At 43.5% G+C, this 20,391-nt stretch overlaps 4 protein-coding genes across 5 annotated transcripts in view; 1 reads left to right on the forward strand and 3 right to left on the reverse strand.

Annotated features, from left to right (window-relative positions):
- LOC116082008 (histone H1.4) overlaps positions 1-20,391 on the reverse strand; it is a 98,582-nt gene that overhangs the window by 58,253 nt on the left and 19,938 nt on the right. The window lies entirely within an intron of this gene.
- On the forward strand, positions 2,902-3,618 carry H1-6 (H1.6 linker histone, cluster member). The gene has a single exon (XM_031358808.1). It carries the CDS (start codon positions 2,984-2,986, stop codon positions 3,608-3,610), a length of 627 nt encoding a protein of 208 aa, XP_031214668.1. The 5' UTR covers positions 2,902-2,983; the 3' UTR covers positions 3,611-3,618.
- Positions 5,696-6,072, reverse strand: LOC116082027 (histone H4). Its single transcript, XM_031358829.1, has one exon. It carries the CDS (start codon positions 6,038-6,040, stop codon positions 5,729-5,731), a length of 312 nt encoding a protein of 103 aa, XP_031214689.1. The 5' UTR covers positions 6,041-6,072; the 3' UTR covers positions 5,696-5,728.
- Hfe (homeostatic iron regulator) lies at positions 10,057-19,142 on the reverse strand. Of its 2 annotated transcripts, none has more exons than XM_031358806.1 (6): positions 18,932-19,142; positions 16,259-16,522; positions 14,989-15,288; positions 13,775-14,050; positions 13,532-13,648; positions 10,057-12,878 (listed from the first exon to the last, which is right to left on the reverse strand). In XM_031358806.1, exons 1-6 carry the CDS (start codon positions 19,026-19,028, stop codon positions 12,838-12,840), a joined length of 1,095 nt encoding a protein of 364 aa, XP_031214666.1. In that variant the 5' UTR covers positions 19,029-19,142; the 3' UTR covers positions 10,057-12,837. The 2 variants fall into 2 exon arrangements, with proteins under 2 accessions (XP_031214666.1, XP_031214667.1); XM_031358807.1 differs by having other exon boundaries at positions 13,805-14,050; positions 18,932-19,108.

Below are 20,391 nucleotides of genomic sequence, written 5' to 3' on the forward strand. Positions count from 1 at the left end.
GACAGAGACAGAGACAGAGAGGTGAGGCAGTGACTTGTAATCCCATGACTGACTGAGGAGGCTGGGGCAAGAAGATTGGAAGCTGAAGGGTGGCCTTGGCTACACTGGGAAACAAAAAACAAACCTGGACAGCTTTATGGATGTGATTTTTTTTTTAAATAGTTATTTTCAGCTGCCTGGGGCAAAATATGAATCCAACTTTTGCTTGTTTATTTGTTTTCTGGATGTTTAATTATAGAACCTAAGACTTCACTAAATTCATTCCACGTTACTTTTAAAGCAAGAGAAGAATATATTCTGCCAATCTGTAAAGCTCCACCTGATGCTTATATGCCACTGAGAGTTAATGACCTAGAAATTTTGTGTGTCAACAAGAGTCAGAGAAACCAAAAGGATGTCAGATATGTAGGGCACTATTTTCCTGGGAAAGATGACATACAATGCCAGGAGGAAATTAATCTGTGACTCTCATCTGGTAGGGTTTTTGTTGTTATTGTTGGGTTCATTGGCTGCTTTTTTGTTTTGTTTTTTCAAATGAAACAGACTAGAATAACATATGAATCCAGATATTTTATTAAGATACCTTGTTTTCTGAAGTGTGTATGTGTGTGTGCGCGCACGCGTGTGCGTGCCCACATGCATACATGCATGTGCCTATGCATGCCTGAGAGAGAGAAACAGAGAAGGAAAGACTTTCTGTCATCTTGCAACCAGAAATTTTATTTCTCAGCCTTCAATTTTTATTTCAGAAATACTTCAGATATAGACTTTTTCCCACAGTGTCTCCTTTGAAATTCTGAGGTTCCTGCAGGAGAGCCCCAACCTTATACATTCTGTCCTCATCAGCAGTGTTGTTAATATTTATGCAAAACACATAAAGCCTGGATAAAAATTACAATAACATAATAGTTAACATTCTTGATCTTCTGATGGTTCTTGGGCCAGAGAATAATCAGCACGTCTCTTCGCACGAATATTTAAAGACTGTCACAGACATTTCTGGTGGGATTTCCTTGGACTATAAAATCCTGAGCTCTGGTGCTAAAGGACAGAAAGACAGGAAATTCAGGAGACGTGAGTCTGGATCCTTCGCCCCAACCTCAACTCCAAGCTCTAGTTTATGTTTTTGACCGATGTCAAGTGTCAATATAAACATCTCAAACCAGAGTAACAAGACAATTTACAAACTGCTTAAGGACAAACATATGACTTTGAGCACAAATGCCAGCCCTCCTCTCTTATCCCTAAACAGTGTGAAACCTGTGAGTTCGTTCCCAAAAGGAAATTCTTGAAGAGAAACAAACAAGTAACACCTCAAAAAATGTAATTAATTTTTGAACTGCTTTATTAAAATGTAAATATGGCTGAAGTTTAAGTGTAAGTTCAAAACTCACAAAATACACACACACACACACACACACACACACCTGCAGTGCTAGATTTGAACGTAGGCTTATCCCTAGTGTTTTCTGCACCATTTTACTTGGGGACAGTATCTTATGAAGTTTACTTACCCTACAGCTCAGGCTTGCTTTGAGCTTGGATCATCTCTCAAGTAGCTAGGGTCACAGTTCTGCACACCAGGTCTAGCCAGACAATTAACTATTAAGACAGAAGCACTAACCTTTTACTGAGACACAGGCGCATACCCACCCTCATTATTTTTTTAATAAACAACTTTTCCTCATACTTTCTTGAACTCCTCTGTAGCATAAATAGAGATGCCTACCTCACAGTAGGCATTTCCAGAAAGCACTTGGGCTGTATGGCTGCTGCACTGAGCCATATGTTCTACTTCAGTTGATATGATCACACTACCCACCTGTTTTAGCTTTCCCCATAATGGACTGGCTTTTATGCCTCCCTCTCACTTGAGTATCATTTTCCCTCTTTTTTTCCTCTTCTTCTTTTGACATGTTTTCCTTGTCTAGCCCAAGGTGACCTCAAAACTCAACTTGCTGGAATTACCAGCAAGTTGCCACCGTGCCTAGCTGTGAGCACTCTTATTTCCAGACAAGTTCCATGGATAAAGCCCCAGAAAGAACATTTCTCTAACACATCTGCAGAGACATCTACTGGCAGAGCTATGTTAAGAGATTGGAAACTGTGATTCCAGCTTTCTAATTTTATAATTAAGGATTAGGCCCTGTGTCTGCTCATCTAGAGGTAGATAAGACATAGGAAGTGGACTATTGGTGGTGTTCAGTTGGAAAGGAGTAGCAAACTCCTTTGATAATAGCCTTGACGCTGGCCGATCTGACTACATAGGTGTCCTTGGTATGATGTTTATAACCGCATCTTGAAGCCCTTCTCTTAAGATTCAAAGAGGAATAGCATGCCTCTCACATGCTCTGTGGAGTGTTTATTACGTCATGATCCCTTCAAGAAGGCCTCACCTTGGAGTTTTGGGATAATTCTAGGAACACCGTCTAATTCCACAGTGAGACACTCAAGACATTTGTGTTACTTCCATCATGTATATAAACAATTTCAGTGAGAATGAGGGCCTGCAGAATTGATTTTCTTCACTAGTTAGAAGCCACATATGTAGAAGACCCCTCTCAAGATGTTGGATACATTTTCTTCTAAAAGTTACTCTAGAATTAGCAAAGAAAAGAGAAAGTTTTCTTCTTCTTTTTGAGTTTGATTGAAAATCAAGGGCTTTTCCCACTAGTTCTGGCATGCAGGAACATTTGTCAACAAAGGGTAAAAAGCTGGGTGGAATCCAAGTCCTCGTGGGTCACCTGGTGTCATAACCTGAGCGATTCTGCAGTGAGCACATATGCAAGATTCTACTTTTGGGGGGAAAAGAAACACAAATGTCCCTCCTCCAGGGGCGGGGGAGGCGCCTGGGGATGCACCAATCACAGCGCGCCCTGCTCTATATAAGGCCCCACCCCCCCAGCCCGCCCCCTCTACCCCAGCACTGTTGGCTCTCCTTTCCTTTTTCTCATTGGGTGTAGTTCTTGAGCAGCTCTTGACTATGTCTGAAACCGCCCCTGCGGCATCAAGTACCCTTGTTCCAGCTCCTGTGGAGAAGCCTTCATCTAAAAGGGGAGGGAAGAAGCCTGGCCTGGCCACTGCTCGCAAACCTCGGGGTTTCTCAGTTTCCAAGTTGATTCCCGAGGCCCTTTCCATGTCTCAGGAACGGACAGGAATGTCCCTTGCTGCCCTGAAGAAGGCCCTGGCTGCGGCCGGCTATGACGTGGAGAAGAACAACAGCCGCATCAAGCTGGCCCTCAAGAGACTCGTGAATAAGGGAGTCCTGGTGCAGACCAAGGGCACCGGCGCCTCCGGCTCCTTCAAGCTCAGCAAGAAGGCGGCTTCTGGGAATGACAAGGGCAAGGGCAAGAAATCTGCTTCTGCCAAGGCTAAGAAGCTGGGCTTGTCCAGGGCCTCGAGATCTCCCAAGAGTAGCAAGACCAAGGTTGTCAAGAAGCCGAAGGCCACGCCTACGAAGGCTTCTGGGAGCAGAAGGAAGACCAAAGGGGCCAAGGGTGTGCAGCAGCGCAAAAGCCCCGCCAAGGCGAGGGCAGCCAACCCCAGCTCTGGGAAGGCAAAGATGGTCATGCAGAAGACCGATCTGAGGAAGACAGCAGGGAGGAAGTAAGTTTCAAGGCCAGTTTTCAAAAACCCAAAGGCTCTTTTAAGAGCCACTTTCATACTTCTTAAAATGGCCAACACTTTCAACCAAAGTTAAAGGCGGGCAGTTACTTCCAGGTCGACCTGTCCTCGAAAGCCTAGAGTTTCCACCTAGGGTCCCTATGTGTCGGATATTCCAAATTTGGTTGTGTATTGGTGGCTTTACGCCAGAATAAAGGTCACCATTGAAACACGATGTCTTTCATTCTAGAATAAAGGTTACCATTGAAATACACAATGGATGCATTTCATTCTAGAAACGTCACCATATTAAGGAAGGAGGTAGAGATGCCCTTAGTACTAGCTGCCACTCTGATCAAATATTGAACTTAAATTTACTCTTTAAAACACAAGTAACTGGCGTCCAGGCTTTCAAAGCACCACTATGAACCATTCAGTGCTCCAGCTAGAGGTTATATGTATTTTTCTTGAGTTGAATTTTTAGGATTTCCTGAGTGATGGATTAAAAAATACAGCAAGCATTTCGCAAAATGCTGCAAAAACCGAAGTTTTTGCAACTGAGCGATGTGTCAACAAATATCAATCTTTGTTCCACTTTCAGAAAGTAGTTTAATACTATTGGTCTAACAGTTATTGTTGAAATGTTTTGTGCATTTTATGAAAATAGCATGTAGGCTTTATGAAACTGACAAGAGCCATATTAAAAATTAAGGACCTCTTTCTTTTATGAAAATGTTGGGGTTTGAATTCAATGCACCAACAAAACAAAAACAGTACTGGGGACGTCTGGGCTGAAGAACTAAACAAAACAAAACAAAACAAAACAAAAACAACAAAAAAGTGAACAACAAAAAAGCAAACAAACAAAAAACCAAAACCAAACCCAAACCAAAATAAAACCCCAAAAACCCACCCCCCCAAAACACCCCAAAACAAAAAAACCCTCAGCTTTTAAAGTGATTTAGCAGTTTTACGGAGTTCCACAAATATTAAATTCACATTAATCTATTTTAGGCATTGGTATGAGGAGTGACAAAAGATCCATAGCAGGGTGGCTTGAGAGATTATTCAGTCAAGAACACTATCAGGGGCTGGCGAGATGGCTCAGCGGGTAAGAGCACTGACTGCTCTTTCGAAGGTCCTGAGTTCGGATCCCAGCAACCACATGGTGGCTCACAACCACTCATAATGAGATTGGACGCCCTCTTCTGGTGCGTCTGAAGACAGCTGCAGTAAATTACGTCGGAGCTAGCAGGGCTGGCAGAGGTCCTGAGATCAACAGCAGCCACACACGATGGCTCATGGCCATCTATACAGCTACAGTGTACTCATACACATAAAATAAATAAAAATAAATCTTTAAAAAAAAAAGAAAAAAAAACCAAAAACAAAAAAGAAAAAAAAAAAAAGAACACTATCAGAACACACAACAGCTGGCTCACAAAGGCTTCTAACTCCAGCTTCCTGGAAGTAACGTCGCCCTCTTCTGGATAGCAAACATGGCACATCCACACGAATTAAAATTATCAAGCCATCGCTTAACTACGCAGTTTGTATATAAACACACCATCGATAGGTGGTCCCTAACTATATTTATGTATTTGGCCCTTATTAATTGCATGCAATGAATAACAGCTAAACGTCTTCAGTTTCTGTACTACCAGCCTTTGCCTTGCTTAGATACAATGGTTCCTGCTCACTCTGAACTTGCAATTTTGATGGCTCTGGAATGGAATATAAGCTTTTAAATGACTGACTTACCGTCACTTGCACGATGACAGTGCAATACTAGCCTCAATAGATGAGCTTTCAAAGGAAAGGTCCTAAGGCAGCAAAATCAGCACTAACACCTCACACTTTCCGGCAATTCAGGACATTATGGGCTTTTAATTCTTAAACGCTAGCACTCGAAGCCAGAAGATGTTAACAGCTGCATGGTATACAAGAATTACAACCTATCGTTTAGTAACCAAGTCAGCGTAGAAACAGGGAGATACATACAAGCTACCTAGCCAGCTACCGTGAAGTCCTGGCGGTAGTGAACAGCTCCTTGAATGAACCTGTGGGTGGCCCTGAAAAGGGCCTTTTGCGACAGTGAAGGAAAATCGCTTGTTAGTGTGTGGCTTTAACCGCCGAAGCCGTAGAGGGTGCGGCCCTGGCGCTTGAGCGCGTAGACAACGTCCATGGCGGTGACGGTCTTGCGCTTGGCGTGCTCCGTGTAGGTGACGGCGTCGCGGATCACGTTCTCCAGGAACACCTTCAGCACACCGCGGGTCTCCTCGTAGATGAGGCCGGAGATGCGCTTCACTCCTCCGCGCCGGGCCAGGCGGCGGATGGCGGGCTTGGTGATGCCCTGGATGTTGTCCCGCAGGACTTTGCGGTGGCGCTTGGCGCCGCCTTTCCCCAGACCTTTACCACCCTTACCACGTCCAGACATGGTTGTGACCAAAGATGGAAAGCGAGCGCAAGCTTCCCTTTAAATAGGCCGTCTGCGGACCTGATTGAAAACTAAAGGCGTTAGGCGGAGTTTTCGAATCAGGTTCTTGAAACGGGGTGGAGCAAACAGGATTGAGTCATTGCAATTCGAATGTTTTCATTGGCTAGCAAACCCCAGCTCTTTGCATGCTGTTTCTCCTAAAGACTACATTTAAATGCTGCCGAAAAAACTTCATTTTTTTTTTGTCCCCCGCCTCCCCTTTTTTTCCCCGGGAAAGAAAGCCGAGGCCATTTATTGGGGCCATTACACAGAGCAGACATCCCCATTTCTCGTTTGCCTTTATTTTTATCTTGTTATTAAGTTGGTTGATGGTTTCTTTGTGAGGACTCAGGTAAGATGTCCAAAACAGAGTTAAATATGCCAAGGATGTCCCTTTTCAGTAAAGTTTAAGCTAGTCCCTGACAGTTTTGTTTGGGAAGACACAAACATTGAAAAGGCATCTCAAATGGAGCATCCTAACTGTAAACTTGATATTTCCTATTTCGAGTCAGGGACCTAATGACTCAGCCTGTTCTCTTTTTTATAAAAACTGAGAAAATCTACAAAAGGATAAAGTTAGGTTATCGGTTATCCTCTACCTGCTGGGATTCCAAGTTTTTTCCCTTCCAGTCCTTATTAACCACAGCATAGCTTGCTCAGCTTAAGAAAAGACGTGTTTTGTAGAGCTGGCAATTACAGTACAGGGCTAATACTTGATTAAGGTCATTACAAAGTCTACAAGATCCTGGTGAAGCTTGTGATAAGATTAGTGATGTCAAAACAAGGCTAATCTCCCCCTTTTTAAAAAAAGGCGGAAGAGCAAGTAGCTGTAGGTCTCAATGTGGGTTTACTGTTGATTTTGGACTTCCGAATTTTAATTTAACAATGATATAGGAGAGATGGCTGGGAAATTAAGAGCATTTGATACATCCTCAGAAGGTGCAGATTTGGTTCCCAGCGCCTAAATGGTAGCTCACAACCATGCATAGCTCTACTTTCAAGAATGATGCTCTCTTCTGATCTCAATGGGTCCCATGATTGCAGGCAAACTACTCACACAGAGGAAGTAAAATATAAAATTAATATTATGGCTAGTAAAAATTTTAAAATAAAGCCTGCTGACCAAAATGAAGACTTTAAATTCCTGTTTTTTGTTACATATGTTCATCACAAGCACTTTGTATCAGTATGCATTACAAAGACCACATCCAGAAAAATATTTCTGATAAACTTCTAAGACTATGGTTAATATTGAAAAATTAATTGTATTTACTCCTTACTGCAGAAGACAACAGAGGTCTTCTACCAGGTAGCTGTGGTAATTCCTTCTGAGGTTTGGCAAGAAATAGCAATAGTGTTCCACTGTAGGCTTTCTTGGCTTAGAGATAAGTATTGTAGTGTTCATGAGCTGAATTAAAATCCCAGCACAGCCATTTTCTAACTACAGCTAGCAATTTCAAACAGTTAGTTGAATAATCTCTGTGATTTTCATAACTGAAGTAAAAGCTAACAATGATGAAATGTGTTCCTCATAGAACTCTTTGGAGGAATTAACATTGAGAGCAGTCTAGCATCTAGTAAGTATTTAAATAAAACTACCTAAAATGTTATTTTTACAAAGAGATGGAGAAGTGGTAAAGTGCTTACTTGGCATGTGTTAAACTTTGGGTTTGATTCTCAATTCAGAAAACTCTTCTGCTTTAGAAAACACTCATTGCACACACAAAAAAAAATGTTCCTGGGACTGTCTAATATATATATATATATATATATATATATATATATATATATATATATATATATATATAATGTTTTCTGAGCATCCTGTCACCGACACACCAGAAGCGGGCATCCAATCCAATTACAGATGGGTGTGAACCACCATGTGGTTGCTGGGAATTGAAGCCAGCACTCTCGCTCTTAACTACTGAGCCATCTCTCCAGCCTGGAACTGCAAATTCTTATTCAGGCAAATGGGAAGGGGAGTAGAGAAGCTTTTCCACCTAACATTATTTTTCTTTTTCTCCACTTTGGACTGTTAATAAGAAACAGCAGACCTGAACCATCCGAATGTTTGCTGGGCAGAGAATGGCCAGGTGATGCCCCTAATATGTAAGCAAATGCATATATGAGAACGCCCCTGTTTTCTAAAAAAAAAAAAAAAAAAAAACCCAAGCATTGGTGTGCTGTATCTAAAAGAGCAGGGATTAGCCACTAAAGAACAAATAAGTTATGCTCCAAAATGTTGAAGAAGATTTGAAATTTCAGGTGTCAGTCAGCCCACACACGTTTCACGCTTAGAGCTCTTCAGAATGGCTTAATAGCCATTCAAAGTATTTTTTTCAAAAGATATTGGTTTAAAAGTAATATTATGAGAAAAATGGGGCACTGTACCTGCAACACTCTTCTTTGAAATGTGTCCAGGGGGTGCTGCGTTGGAGCCCTGCTGAGAGACAGCCAAGAGCAGCCTCCCTTTTTCCCTTGCACCCCTTATGAGGAAATGATTCCAGTGAGGCCCTTCTAGCAGGCATGAGTCACTGTTGAAGGAGCCTCAGAGAGCTTGGTCTTTTCTACACTCTGCTTTGTTGGCATTTCAGAGACCTCAGCCTTGGCTTGGCATACCAGCTTTTCTAGAATCTAGTACAGAATTCTGTCTTCTATGCATTTCAAGTACTTTCTCTTTTAAAAGGTCTTCTACACACAGAAAGACACCCACAGAGAGACACACTTTGTTATTTTTTCTTTTAAGAAAGTTTCATGTGGCCAGGCGGTAGTGGTGCATGCCTTTAATCCCAGCACTTGGGAGACAGAGGCAGGGGGATTTCTGAGTTCGAGGCCAGCCTGGTCTACAGAGTGAGTTCTAGGACAACCAAGGCTATAAAGAGAAACCCTGTCTCGAAAAACCAAAAAAAAAAAAAAAGTTTCATGTGTTTGAAGCCAGCCTGAATTCCAGGACAGCCAGGATTATCCCCTGTCTCAAAAAATAAAAATAAAAATAAAGGAAAAAAAAAAAAAAGAAAGTTTCATGTGTTTGAAGCCAGCCTGAATTCCAGGACAGCCAGGACTATCCCCTGTCTCAAAAAATAAAAATAAAAATAAAGGAAAAAAAAAAGTTTCATGTGGCCCAGGCTGGCCTCCAGCTCACTATGTAACTGAGAGTGAGTTGAACTCTGATGCAGCTGCCTCCATCTCCCTGTGCTGGTGTTATGGGCATGCCTAGCATATCTGGTGCTTTTCTGGAAAAGAGTTGCCCCTTCCACCAGCCCCTACCCAACACTTAGCCTCTCCCCAACCACCTGTGATGTACTGACGTAAGCCACCAGGTGGCACCCTTCTCCTACCTTCAACACTGTTACTGTTTAACCATCACAAGAGCATCACCCTTTTCTGCAAAGATGGGAGATTTGAAATGTAAGTCTTAATTCCTCCAATGGAGCCCCTAAAATTATATGAAAAAGTCAGAAGTGATACAAAACACACAGAAATGCAAATGGATCATTTGTCCGGTATAATTACTATACCATTATGTACTTAGCTGGAACATGAAGTGGTGGAAAGCCCGTGGTGTTTTGCTATGTACAGGGGGATATTTAGGGACAGGAAATCACTGTGAGCCTTCAACTTGGCTTGTAGATTAACATGGCTTACAGCTCAGATGACGACACCCTTACGGGGAAGAAAAACTGTCAGTCTAACTATCAGAGAGCAGTGAAAATATTCTAAAAGACACAAATAATAAAGTACACATCTACGATCCCGTGGCTCAGGATCAACCTTGACTTGTAAGTCAAGGCAGGCCTGAGTTCCATAGTGAGCTTGATCCTATCCTGGTGTCCAACTTAAAAAAACTTAAAATGAAACCAAAAATGCCAAAATTAGAAGTGATATAAGCGTCTGTAAAATAATATGAGTTAACTACATTCATAAGATGGACTATCATATCAATTAACCTGTGTAGAACAAAATACGATAGCACGTTTACCAAATCACGCGTTTATTAGTTGCGCACACTTTGAGAGGAGTGATATGGAGGCAATACACAAGCTGCTAGCAGAGCATGTCACTCATTGAGGAAATGATGGTGTTCCATTAATCTATTTTCAACAATGAGTTAAAATTTTTATGTTTTATTTCTACTAACCTTCACAAAGAGTAAATAATACAAAGGTCAAGAAAAAAATTGAGGTCTCAGCTGAAATTCAGTGTTCATTAAAGAAATTGGAGCTATTGGTCTGAGGCATTAGGGTTTCAAGATGGAATTTATACCATAGTCATGTGGGCAAATGTGTGATTAGGGGGAAGTGAGCATGTGCCATCGGGGTGGAGACAGGAGCCCACACACATGTGCATACACATGTATACATATAATGAACACACATCCTCATGCAGACAGATGTGTATACATACACAAACATGCAAACACAGGCTTGACTTTTTACCATTAGATGAATGTCTTTTCTGAACTCTAGTAATTTCTAGGTTGTCTAGATTGAATTATAAAATGTACATAATTAACAATGAGCAGCACAACCCCAGCAACTCCAAGATTTCTCCAAGTAAAGAGACACAAAAAAACCTCCACATCAAATCTTATACTTACTTGACCCTGTGTGGAACCAGAGCAGTTAACACTCCCTCCCCCTAAGGATTGCCTCCCCTAGGTGTTGGCAAATGCCAGCCTTGGAAACAGACAAAAAGCAGCATATCCTAGCCTCCATGTCACTGAAACAACCAACACTTCTCCAGTGCAGGTGGCTCCTGCCCTTAAAAAAAACAGAAACCAATACCCTTAAAATGATAATAGCCCACTCTTAGACTATGAAAAAGAGACAACAAAGTGTTCCCAGACAGCTGTGGCCAGTTGTAAAAACACACCAGCTTCTGATAGCAGAACTTACTTTTCCCAGGTCAGGAAGGTCCCTTTCCAGCTGCACAGTTCCGCCCCGATGTCTGAACAAATGTTATCAGGTTTGAAGGATGGCATTCCTTTACCCTCTCATGTAATGCCGAGGCTTGAAAATCCTGCTTGCAGTTTTTTCCTTTATAAACCCCTTTCACTTAGACCTGGGGGTTTACTTTCTTTCCTGTTCCATCAAGAAGGTTGGTGGTCCAAGCTCAAGCTTGAAGAAAGACTCTCACGAGATTACCACAGGTTGTGATTCCTGGTGGTCTTTTTGGGAGGTTTTACAACCTGGGCACAACACAAGCCATTTGACAGCTTCCATTTAACTTCCTTAAGATTGACATATTGACAAATTATTGGCTGACAGGGCAATCGCTTTAAAGTTCTGATTCCAGAGGCATCAACTTTGAAGGTACCCAACAGATAGGCTAAGCTTTTTATTTTATTTTATTTTATTTTTTTGGTTTTCTGAGACAGGGTTTCTCTGTATAGCTCTGGCTATCCTGGAACTCACTCTGTAGACCAGGCTGGCCTCGAACTCAGAAATTCACCTGCCTCTGCCTCCCAAGTGCTGGGATTAAAGTCATGTACCACCGCTGCCTGGCTTAGGCTAAGCTTTTTAATGAAACTTAATAAAAACAAACAGGTAAACAACAACAAACCAGATGCCAGAGGAAGCAGGAGACTGGTGAGGAATGGAGTCACTACTTAGTCCTTGCCCTCTCCCTCTAATTTTGAAAGGATTCATGATAGCTGAGGACTGGCTAGTGCTTGGCAGCTATTCCCCATCATGTGGGTCAAACTCACTGAAAAGAAACCTCAGGAGACAAGAAAAGAGCCATCTTCTTCTTTTCCTACTCACTTTATGCCACTCATACAGTCGGGTGGTACAGATGGTGCATCTGAGAGCCAGGGTGGCATTTACAGCTGTCTTTCTGTATCACCAGAGGGTGAGTTGTGAGAGAGTTTTCACTTTTTGCATCTAAAGAGAAGGAACATGAGTGCAGAAAATAATTTCTGTTTCATAGACTCATTAGGACGTCTACATATGCTTTATGTTTGGCCGGTGATCAGAGTAGAATATATTATTGAGTGCTTACTCAGAAAAAGTGCAAGCCACACTTCCTTATGATAATCACTCATGATTTCCATTTTCGGGACAAGGAGAGAGGGTACTTTATAGGTATCATGTCACAAATGTCTATGAGATAAACCTTTGAAAACATCACATCACCTCTGTGTAGATATGAACACATAGCCATCATCATGTACACAAACATCTATATTTTCTCAGTGGGTGACTCCTCAAGTTGCACAGTGTGTAGCCTTCACGGCTTTATTGATGACCCATATAATACTCCAATGGCAGAGAAGTCAGGGCTTGGTGATAGAGGAGTCACTAGATAACAGATGGAGAGGCTCAAAGGACAGTTGAATGGATCCTAGATTCTAGGATATGGATGGAATATTCTGGCACAAGTATGTGTGTGCATCCCAGGATGAAGGTTCATAACTTTTTCAGATGTGGAAATGAATCATGTATCCACCACACTTAGAGGGGCTTTTTAAGTAGACATACAGAGTCTACATGGATGAAGGAAATACAGGATGCTACCAAGAAGCAGCTTAAGAATCATGAGACCAGTTCTGGAGGGAAAGGTTGCAATTGGGGCAGTTACTCTGAACTGCACTTAACTGGAGAAAACACATTAAGAAGGTGAACAGGAAAAGCTAAGAGCATGCTCTCAGGCAGTTTCTGTGTGTTAGGTCCAACTGTGTCCTAGAATGGAGCAAGTGGGCCCCCTCCGAGCCTTTGGCCGAGTCTTCGCTCTTCTGTGGTTCTGCAGGTTGCAGGTCACTCACAGTCAGTTAAGACATAGTCACCCATGGTTCCTCCTGGGAAAGCAAGAGACCCAGGAAGAGGCATCACTGGCCAGGCACCATCTTGACCTGTCCCTTTCCACCTCCTTCATCCCTGACCATGCTATTCAAGGACTCCATTGGATTTCAGAAATGGTTACTCTCTGTTGGGGTAATCTCTTGTGTGTTGTGTAAAGGCTACCTTCCTATTATTCAAACCCTAATTTCTGTACCAGGACTTGAGTATTGTTATTTTTATGAAGCACCACCTGCCTTAGTGCTTTCTAAACATCTCCATCACCTTCTGATTGGTTTAATGAAAGTTGAATAGCCTATAGCAAAGCAGGAGCTTCCAGGGAGAGATAGAAATTCTGGGAAAGAGTCCGAGGTGGGAGATTCGCCAGCCAGACACAGAGGAAGAGACAGGGCTCAGTACTGGGGTAAAGAGCTCCATGGCAGTGGCCAGAGCCAGGTGGTCAGATTTATTTAAGTGAGTTAGTTGAGAGTTTTCCAAGCTAAGGCTAAGCTTTCACAATTACTAAAAAGTCTCCACTCACCTGGTTGCTGGCAGGTTGAGTCTGTTGAGTAACTATCTAACGGCTTTCCTTGTCACTCACTTCCCCACAATCCTCTCGTAAACACAGACATTGTCCCCTTGTGCCTTTGCGACTTCACCAGCTCCCACTCACCTGAAGCCTTCCTTTTCCTTAAGATTAGGAACAGAATTCCAACAAAGAAGATGACACAGACGGTGGTCCCACTGATGATCCCAATAATCATGGCCCGAGACAGCAAGGGCACGGGTTCTAAAAACAACACATGAAAATTGAAGCCCATGACTGCCACATCCCAGCCCAGAGCAGACCACTCTCTCACTGCAAAGGGGTCCACCTCTCCATCAGATGCCCTCTGCCCTGCATGCCCATCCTCACCCCAAGAGGCAATGAGAGGCTGATCCATGCCTGGGTGCTCCACTTGACAGGTGAACCTTGTCTCCTCTCCAGGGGCCACGGCCAAGGTCAGCCAGCCCTGATAGGTTTCATCCCCGTTAGGCAGCACAGTCTCAGGGTTGACATCCTTGGCATCCAGTGGCTGGTTGTCTTTCAACCACCTCATGGTGATGTTCTGGGGGAAGAAGTTCAGAGCCTGACACCTTAGAGAGGTCCCTGTAGAGGCCCAGTGGCGAGTCACTTTCACCAACGTAGGCACTTGAAGGAAAAGAGGAAGAACATGAGGAGGGCTGCTTTATCCCGAGCAGGTGGACTGGAATTTTCACTTCTCTTTTTGGGTAGGAAAAAGAGCAACACCCTCCCCAGAAAAACTGTCTGCCAGAGATGCCATTTGGGATCCTGAAAATGGCTTCAAGAAGAAGTCACACACTAACAAAGTACCGTATTGGAGAACATCCACTTCAGTCTGTTCTCCTCTTCAGCATTGTCTGTCCAGGTCCCCTGGCCAGGCCGCTGACATTTGCCTTTCTAATTTTGTAGTTCATAGCTGTTTTATACAATTCAATATAAAGTAGAAAGTCCATCCGCAATAGTGGGTTCACACTTTGAAATCCAAGATTTAGGAAGCTGACACTGTGCTGTGGCTAGTTGGGCCTACCTAGTGAGATCTAGACCAGCCTTGGCTATAGTGTGAGAGATGATCCAAAGAAGATAACAATAAACAGACAAACAACAACAAAACGAATGGTTTATGACTGTAATCCTAGAAAACATGGGAAGCTGAAGCAAGAGGATTTCTGGGAGTTTGAGGCCAGGCTGGGTTACATACTAAGTTAGTCAGTCTGGGCTACAGAGTGAGATCTTGGAGAGAGAGAGAGAGAGAGAGGAGAGAGAGAGATAGAGAAGGGAGGGGGGAGGGAGAGGATAAGGGAGGGAGGGAGGGAGGGAAGGAGGGAGGAAAGGAAAGAGAGAATGAAAGAAAGAAAGAAAGAAAGAAAGAAAGAAAGAAAGAAAGAAAGAAAGAAAGAAAAAGGAAGAAAGGAAGGAAGACAGAAAAGCAGGAATGATTAAAATGGAAGTCTTAGTATTGAGAAAGTACTTTCCCCAAACATGGGAGTGGGGAATGCTTGACCTGGGCTTGAGTCTCCCCTCTATTCCCACTTTGGAGTTTGGGGACTGAGCATGGTTCCTCATACCTTGCTGTCTCAGAATCCCTCTCCCCAGCTCCAGGAACTGTTTTAGCTGCTCGGGGCAGTCCTTCTCCAGGTAGTCCTTGTTCTGCTTGGCACGGATCTTGTGCTCTTCCCATTCCACCTTGGTGGCCCAGGCCCCTGGCTCGGCTGCGCTCCAGCTCAGTGTCTTGGGGCAGAATTCAAGGTGATCTTGCCCATCATAGCCATACCTCCAGAAGCCACTGGTGCTGTTGTCTTCATGCACCTCACAGCCTAGGATCACCTGCAGGATGTGGGACTCGGGCACCACTCCCAACTTCGTGACTGGAAATGAAAAAGTTGGTATTGTCTTCACTGTCTCCAGGTGTCGAATGATCTGGGGCACAGAACTATCTCCCACCTGGTTTCTCCCCAGCCCAATCCTGGGATCTCACTTCAAGATATGTTACAGGATATTTGAACCTGTCTGTTTCTATTTTGTGTGGCTGAGCCCTTAGCACACACCTTTAATCCCTCTGCTTGGAATACATACATGCCCTATTACACACCTTTAATCCCAAACAACGAAGGTAAAGTTAGTTTGTAGAAGGAAGCACTGGTATTTGAAAGTGATGTCTAATTGAGAGGCAGACAAAGTGACGAATGAGAGAGTTGACAGAATAGGATATGCTCAACTGTGGTAAGAAGAGAGAGGAAAAGGGAGAGGCGGTGGTCAGTACGGGAGGAGGAGCATACAGTACAGGAATACAGTAGAGTTCATGGAGAGCAATGCAGTAGAGTTGAGAGGGAGAGGGAGAGCCACACAGAGTGGGAGAAGGAGGCAGCTTTACCAGAAGAATTTTACAGAGGCAGATTGAAGAGAGAACAAGCAAGACACAGGTGAAGACAGAACAACTAAGGGAATGAGAAGTCAGAAGATTAGAAAACATTGCCAGAGTTAGTGTGCAGTCAAGCAGAGCCTCTAAAGAGACTGAAAGAAAAGCCAGATTGAATAACCAGCTGGGAGAGGAGTTTGATACAGAACATCTGAGAAAGAGTTGAGAAAGAATTAGAAAAAGTCAGCTTATTGAGCAGCAAGTCTCAGAGGCTGAGAACATTCTAGGCCTAGATCAAGTTGTATGGAGGCTAGAAGCTTCCCTGAATAGGCCTAGGTTAGCAGACAGAGGCAGAAAGTCTCCTAGACATTAATTACATCAGGAGAATAAAAGTTACTTTTACAAAGCTATATCCCCAGGGTAGGAGAATAGTGCTATTCTCTGAGTACCTCAGGGTAGTGACTCCCCTCTTCACATACCCTTACTGTGATTATAGTTGCCCATGATGGTCCAGAAGTCCACTATGAACATGTAATCCCACCCTTTCAGGCTCTGACTCAGATGAAGCCACAGCTGGCTTGAGGTCTGCCCCAAGATCCACGGGGCCCTGGGCTCAGCACGGCGACTCTCATGATTGTAGAACACAAAGAGCTGGTCATCCACATAGCCCATAGCCTCAAACAAAGGCAGCCCAAGGTCTGGCTCTGAGGCACCCATGAAGAGGTATCGTAGAGAATGTGAACCTGGGGAAGTGAGCAAGCATTCAGAATGGGCAGCCAGCCGGATCGGGATACAGAGGTTCCACAGCCTCATGTTACCTCCTGCTCGCGGAGGAGAGTGAGTTCTCCCTGTGGAGTGACAATTCTCTTTCCCGTACAGACCTGGCTGTCTGTTCTGGTTTTTGGCTCTTATTCTGCTCACCTTCTTGATGCTCTCTACTTGAGTGGATAGGTAGTTACCCCCACCGCGACCCCACCCCTACCCCGCCCCACAGACCCAGACTCTGGAAAGTCTTTGGGTCTCTTTAGCTATGAAGGCTGAGCTAGGAACTGGTGTTGAATCCATTAAGATGAAAGTCCTAAGGAGTTGGAGGTTCTGGGTTTTCTCCATTTCTATCTCTGAATATTTTCAAGCGCTGATGTTGGCTAAAAAAAAAAAAAAAAAAAAAAAAAAAAAAAAAAAAAAAAAAAAAATGCTGCTGAGTGTCCAGACAGGTGACTCAGAACAATCTGTCAGCAAACAGGGCTTCCAGGAAAGGGGACCAACAGCGCCCTTCGGCATGGGCATTCCCCATCACTTCCCCTCAATTCTAGAACAAGGTTGTTCAAGGCTACACCCTCAGCTTAGAATGGCACCTGGCACGGGACCAGTGCTTCACAAATGTTTGTTGCCTTGGAGTATTAATTAGCTCACACTTCAGACCCTGACACTCTGGAGACTGAGGCAGGAGGTTTGGTTCAGCTTTGAGTCCCTCCTGATATGCATAGGTGAGTTGTAGGCCACCCTGAACTACATAGGGAGACACTCCACCTCAGGGTTTCCAGAAGAAAAAAAAAAAAAGATCAGATTTAAGTTTATACTCTTTGCAACCTGAGGAAAAATCTAGGCTAGTGAGCTGGCAATGGCTGCAGCTCCCCAGTGCATAATTAGTTAAAAATGGATCATGGATCCTAGTGTTATTAAAGTGCATTAAGCAGCACTTTGGCATCCTTTAGAAAAGGCCTGTTAATCCTTTTTTATTTGCAAATCAGCAAAGCCCTGCTAAACAAGGTCCAGTAGAGCATTGGTCTATCCTTGGGGGGGTCACATATATCAGATACCCTACATATCAAATATTTACATTATGATTCATAAGAGCAAAATTACACTTATAAAATAGCAACAAAAATAATTTTATGGTTGGGACCACCACAGCATGAGAAACTGTATTAAAGGGTTGCAGCACTGGGAAGGTTGAGGAGCACTGGGCAAGAAGCAGGTGCTCAGAAGGTGACTCTGTCAGAGGGCACTGGCCTCTCACCCACAGTGAGGGAAAGGGTTGGAAGGCTGGTGCTCAGCCAGCCTTCTGTGGCTCATCAGATTCCTTCCGCTGGACTCTCCTTTCTTAACCTAGCTTATCCTCTTCCAAGGCCAAAGACACAGCGATATTGTCTCAAACCTGAAGGTCCCTTGGATTACAGGAATACTATCAAAACCTTGGGACAGGAATCACTCTGTTTCCCCCCAATACCCCCATCACACCAAAGCAGCACACTGTGGCAGAAGAAACTGTTCCATTGTGCCCTAACAACAAACAGATGAACAGTTTATGGTTCCGATGCGAGATCCACAGCTGTCTATCCGGAGGAATCCTTTCCTTTCTCTTTAAATTTAAATGTCATGGCAGGACTCTGAAGATGGACTCTTTCGCTGGATCACAGTATGGCTACACTGAATAGAACTGTTTCATTATTACTGGACGTCTTAATTGGAACACTGTTACCAACCACAAGGGCTGCTAGAGTCCTGGCCTTCTGCCTTAAAATCTTAGGTTACAATATTACATCCATTTGTAATAAAATTGACTTTTCTAGAAGAAAGAACAATTGTCAAGAGTGAGGAAAGGTTGAACTCCTGCTCTGGCCCCCCACCCCCGAGGCTCCAAGTGACCTTCATGCTCTCTCTCTCTCTCTCTCTCTCTCTCTCTCTCTCTCTCTCTCTCTCTCACACACACACACACACACACACTATTGGCACAGCGACTCAGCACCCCTAGCGCTCACAAGGAAAACATCTCACACCCTTTCCCAGCACCCTGAAGAGAAAATGCCAAAGGGCGACCTTGGTGAGAAATTTCAGATCCCAGGTTAGTTAGGAAGGTACGATAACACAGTCCACAATATAAACACTAAAACAGAGATTGGAGACCTAGATCCCAGGCTCAGCTAAGCCAACGTGGCTCCTCACTAGTGACACCCTGACAGAGCAGGGGCAGACGTGCCTTAGGCTGCTAGCTGTGTGGCAGGTGTTCGCTCTGGGGGTCTGCATGCGGAGAGCTGGAAGGGGGATCAGAGAGGGAGGCGTTTGAATTCCGAAGGGAGAAACTCCCGGGTGCCAAGGAAGCCACTTTCGGTTTTGCGTCCCACACCCCCACTTTTTCCTCCCGCACTCACGCGGCTGCCGCGTCTGCGGGGCCACAGACCACAGCAGCAGTAGCAGCAGCAGCAGCAGCGGCAGGAGCCTCACAGGGAGCCCAGCTGATAGGCTCATGTCCCCAGCTGGGTCCACCAGTCTTCACTAGGACCTGGAAACGTGGAGGATCCAAGAAGTCACCCTGTAGCTATTGCTGAGGTTCCAAAACTCTCAGACAAAACTTCCTGGCAAGCTAGATCCCTTTCCGGGCCATTGGTGGAAAGAAACAAGTAGTAGTGGCTCAAGTCTGTGACTACAGCACTCGGAAGGCTGAGGCAGAGGGGTTGCTGTGAGTTCAAGTCTATCTTAGGCTACATAGTGAATTACAAGACAGCTTGAGCTACAGAGTGTGACTGATAAAAACAAACAAACAAACAAACAAACAAACCCTAAAGTGAAAAAGAACAAGAGAGTATCCAGAACTTGAAATCTGTATACTGAAGCCAAGAGTGCTTGTGCAAGAGTCAGTGACACAGCACCCCTAATGCCCCAGTCCCCATCCTTTAAATCACTCTGGATGTTAATTGTGAAAACTAATCACAAATTTGAGATCTAAATATTCAACATTTCCACACTTATGCAAATTCTAATTTAGGCATTTCAATCAAGTTAACACATTTGATGCATATTTATTTAAAGTCTTTTAAATATCTAACAAATTTAGCCAGTGGTACCTTTCTAGGAATGTCACATGGCAATTCGAGAAGAAAAGTAAATTAGGAAATGAAGGGCTCTTAACTGCATGTGGATAGTTCAAATAAGATTGAGAAAATGGGTACTTCAGGTTTGGTTATTTTTTTTCTTTTTTTATTCTATTTTTTTTCCACAATGTGATTCATGAACCTGATATGAAAACCTCAGCGGATTTTCATATATTCAATGAAGTTAGTAGCCATTACAATCAATTTGAGGCTATTTACCTATTTATTACCTCACTGTATTTTTGTCATCACCTCTCAAAGTACTGCATCCTCTCTGCCCCAGCTCCCAGGCTGAACAATCACTAATCCACTTTTCTTTGATTCTGACATGTCCTAAAAATAGAATGCATACTGCCTATAGTTGTTATTTGTGTGTCCGTGTGTGTGAGAGAGTGAAAGAGAGATTCTGTGGTTTAGCATAATGTTATTATATATCCTTGTCCTGATTGATCATATTCTTGACTCCACAATTTCTCTATTCTTCGGTTTGTGCACTTGTAAGTTGTTTCCATTATTCCATCTTCTACTTTGACAAGTAGCATTTTCATGAACATAATATTTTGTTATGATCTTATAGCTCCTACATCCATGAGTAGAGATGGTAAAGTAACCATTAAAACTTTAAATCAACTGTTAGACTGTTCCTAGCTGTAGCTGTAGACATCATTTCACCTTCCCATCAGCAGAGTATGAGAGTTCTGATTTCTCTACATTCTTCACTGTCCATCTTTAAACTCTAG

Source organism: Mastomys coucha, unplaced genomic scaffold, assembly GCF_008632895.1.
Source record: "Mastomys coucha isolate ucsf_1 unplaced genomic scaffold, UCSF_Mcou_1 pScaffold7, whole genome shotgun sequence".
Lineage (NCBI taxonomy): Eukaryota > Metazoa > Chordata > Mammalia > Rodentia > Muridae > Mastomys > Mastomys coucha.

Coding starts and splice junctions, on each gene's coding strand:
- H1-6 (XM_031358808.1), top strand. CDS start 2,984: ATGTCTGAAACCGCCCCTGCGGCATCAAGTACCCTTGTTCCAGCTCCT.
- LOC116082027 (XM_031358829.1), bottom strand. CDS start 6,040: ATGTCTGGACGTGGTAAGGGTGGTAAAGGTCTGGGGAAAGGCGGCGCC.
- Hfe (XM_031358806.1), bottom strand. CDS start 19,028: ATGAGCCTATCAGCTGGGCTCCCTGTGAGGCTCCTGCCGCTGCTGCTG. Junction 13,649..13,774: donor GCCTCTCATTGCCTCTTGGG/GTGAGGATGGGC, acceptor TGTTGTTTTTAG/AACCCGTGCCCTTGCTGTCT. Junction 12,879..13,531: donor AAGGAAAAGGAAGGCTTCAG/GTGAGTGGGAGC, acceptor TTGCTTTCCCAG/GAGGAACCATGGGTGACTAT.